At 42.2% G+C, this 3,643-nt stretch overlaps 1 protein-coding gene across 3 annotated transcripts in view; it reads right to left on the bottom strand.

The window, feature by feature from the left end:
- The window catches only part of P4HA1 (prolyl 4-hydroxylase, alpha polypeptide I), a 62,616-nt gene extending 59,202 nt beyond the window's left edge, over positions 1-3,414 (bottom strand). For all 3 annotated transcript variants that reach the window (XM_005864681.2, XM_005864680.2, XM_014538396.1), the window contains exon 1: positions 3,305-3,414. In XM_005864681.2, the coding sequence (XP_005864743.1) occupies positions 3,305-3,392 (88 nt within the window). In that variant the 5' untranslated portion in view covers positions 3,393-3,414. The remainder of the gene's footprint in view (positions 1-3,304) is intronic.
- Positions 3,415-3,643: the final 229 nt, after the last annotated feature.

The following is a 3,643-nucleotide window of genomic DNA, read 5'->3' as shown; positions in this document are numbered from 1 at the left end:
GACCAGGGGCTGCACCTAGGGATTGGGCCTGCCCTCTGCCACCTGGGAGCAGGCCTAAGCCAGCAGGTCGTTATCTCCCGAGGGGTCCCAGACTGCGGGAAGGCACAGGCCGGGCTGAGGGACCGCCCCCTCCCCCCAGAGTGCACAAATTTTTGTGCACCGGGCCTCTAGTTACTTTAATAATAATCAGAATGCTTCATGCTGACTCAATTTAACTGGCATGAATCAGATATGTTGGAGAGAGCATATTTTTCATCCTTTTTTTTTAAAACCAGATAAATAAAAATAAGGCCAAAAATTTTTCTACTCATGTGTTCCAATTCTAATTTTCAAGCTACTTAGTTTTGCAAGCTTGAACTGTATTGGCAAATTATCTTTTCATCTGAAAATGTAACAAAAGCTCTAGCTGGTTTGGTTCAGTGGATAGAGTGTTGGCCTATGGACTAAAGAGTCCTGGGTTTGATTCCAGTCAAGGGCACATGCCTGGGCTGTGGGCTCGATCCCCAAGAGGGGGGCATGTAGAAAGCAGCCGATCAATGATTCTCTCTCATTATTGATGTTTCTATCTCTCTCTCCCTCTCCCTTCCTCTCTGAAATCAATAAAAATATCTATACTAATAAAAGGGTAATATGCTAATTAGACCAGGTCGACCGGACATCTTCCAGACTTCCAACTTCCTTCCAGACAAAGCCACAGTGGCAGGGGCGAGGCAGAGCTGGTTAGGGGTGATCAGGCCGGCAGGGGAACAAGCAGTTAGGGGCAATTAGGCCGGCTGGGGAGCAAGCAGTTAGGGGTGAGATCAGGCCGGCACGGGGGAGCAAGCAGTTAGGATTGAGATCAGGCCGGCATGGGGGAGCAAGCAGTTAGGGACAAGATCAGGCTGGCGCAAGGAAGCAAGCAGTTAGGGGGTGATCAGGCCAGCAGGGAAGAGCAGTTAGGAGGCGATCAGGCCGGCAGGAGAGGGCAGTTGGGGCAATCAATCAGGCTGGCAGGGGAGGGCAGTTAGGGCGCAATTAGGCTGGCAGGCAGAGGCGGTTAGGGACGATCAGGCAGGCAGACAGGCAGGCAAGCGGTTAGGAACCAGTGGTCCCAGATTGTGAGAGAGATGTCAGACTGCCGGCTTAGGCCCGATCCCGCAGGCTGCCTACTTCATGCCCCCTGGGGATATGACCTGACTGGGAAAAGAACCAAGTGACCTCTTGATCCATGGGTCGATGCACAACCACTGAACCACCCTGGATGGGCCTACATCATAATTTTTTTTAAATCTTTTAAGTATTGTAAAAATAACATATTGATTAACGGGGAAAAAATCAGAGTACATGGAATATTAGACATCCAATGTCCGCAGGATCGTGCCTAAACCGGCAGTCTGACATCCCCTGAGGGGTCCCAGATTGGAGAGGGTGCAGGCTGGGCTGAGGGACACCACCCCGCCCCCCCACCGCCGTGCACGAATTTCATGCACCAGGCCCTCTAGTATTTAATAAAAATATAACAACACTACTTTCCAAGGATCAATGTCTCTTCTGCCTCAACTCCTCCCTCACCTTTTATTTAGTTATTTGTTTAGAATATGTTTTTATTTATTTTAAGGAGAGAGAGGGAGAAACATCAATGAGAGAAACATCCTTCAGCTGTCTGGGACCAAGCCCGAAATCTGAACATGTACCCTGACTGGAAATCTAACTGGAAACCTCTGGTTGCAAAGGACAATGCTCAACCACACCAGCCAGGGCACCTTTTAAAAAAACTTCTGAAGCTAATTAGAATTAAATTTTTATTCCATAAGTAAAAACTACACTAACAAAAAAGTATTCTTCACAACCAAAAATCAAATAACCCATACTTATTTATAATGGGATGAGATAATTCATCATTTTATATCCTGAAATTACTTGTGTTTTAGTTAGCTCTACAATCACTCAAGGACTGGTCACCAGAAGGAAGGAAAACATCAGCTTTAAGACAAAGGAAGTATGCATACAGGAAAATATAAGAGGATGTACATCAACCCATGAGGAATTATTTCTAGGGAAACAGGACATGTGGATGTCTAATATTCCATGTACTCTGATTTTTCCCCTTTAATCAATATGTTATTTTTACAATACTTAAAAGATTTTTTAAAAATTATGATGTAGGTCCATCCAGTGTGGTTCAGTGGTTGTGCATCGACCCATGGATCAAGAGGTCACTTGGTATTCCCAGTCGTCAGGTCATATCCCCAGGGGGCATGAAGTAGGCAGCCAATCAATGATGTTTCTCTCTCATCAATGTTTCTATCTCTCTATCCCTCTCCCTTAAAAAAAAAAAAAAAAAAAAAAAATCAAAAAAATATTTTTAAAATATACATTATTAGTGTAATGATATTGGTGTCTATATTTTTAAAAATTATGATATTATGATGTAGGAAAAAATATATTGTATTCACAGTAGGTTCTTAAATGGAGTATATGCATTAAATTATATGCTCAGTGGCCCATTAATAGAATTTTCTTTGTTATGTTTTCCTAAATTTTCATTAGTTTCTAACCTGTAAATGTATTGCTTTTGAAATCAGAAAAAAATATTTAAAGAAAAACAAGCCCTACCTAGCCAGTTTGGCTCAGTGTATAGAGCATTGGCCTGCACACCAAAGGGTCCTGGGTTCTATTCCAGTCAAGGGCACATACCTTGGTTGCAGGCTCCTCCCCAGCCTGGGCTCTGGTCAGGGCTTGTGCAGGAGGCAACCAATCAATGTTTCTCTCTGTCTTTCCCTCTCTCTAAAAATCAATGAAAAAATATCTTCGGGTAAGGATTAACAGAAAAAGGGAGGGAGGGAGGGAAAGAAAGAAGAAAGAAAGAAAAGAAAGGAAAGAAAGGAAAGAAAAGAAAGAAAAGAAAGAAATAAAGAAATGAATTTAAAAAAGAGAGTATCTTTTAGCAGGGCAGGGACTAAAGCAGTGATGGCGAACCTTTTGAGCTAGGTGTGTCAGCATTTTGAAAAACCCTAACTTAAACTCTGGTGCCGTGTCACATATAGAAATTTTTTGATATTTGCAACCATAATAAAACAAAGACTTATATTTTTGATATTTATTTTATATATTTAAATGCCATTTAACAAAGAAAAATCAACCAAAAAAAATGAGTTCGCATGTCACCTCTGACACACATGTCATAGGTTTGCCATCATTGGACTAAAGCAATGCTTCAGTCTCTGGAAAGACAGTGTATTTCTTTTTACTGATTTAAAACACTAAAAAAATGGAAATTTTTAAATGCAAAAACAATACAAACCAAAAAAGAGTTCAGACTTACCAATTGAAGTAAAAAAGCCTGGATGGGCCAAAGACTGGGGAAGTAGAATCCCTACAATTAAAATATACCGGATCATCTTGGAAGTCATAATTTTACAGGTTCACACACCTACAAGAAAAATATGGCCATTACAAAAATTTTTTAAAAGGGTAGGAAAAGTTCCTAACTTATCCTTTCTATCTAATAAAAAAGTAATATGCAAATTAACCGTCACTCCACAACAAAGACGCCGGCGCCCATAGTGGCCAGGGCAGGAAGCTGGCAACATCACCCCGGCAACGTGAGCCCAGCAGGCAAGTGCGCCGGCAGGCAGCACCCAGCAGGACCTGCTTGGCGGTC

This window comes from Myotis brandtii, unplaced genomic scaffold (genome assembly GCF_000412655.1).
Source record: "Myotis brandtii unplaced genomic scaffold, ASM41265v1 scaffold190, whole genome shotgun sequence".
Lineage (NCBI taxonomy): Eukaryota > Metazoa > Chordata > Mammalia > Chiroptera > Vespertilionidae > Myotis > Myotis brandtii.
This window is presented reverse-complemented; position numbering and strand designations above follow the sequence as displayed.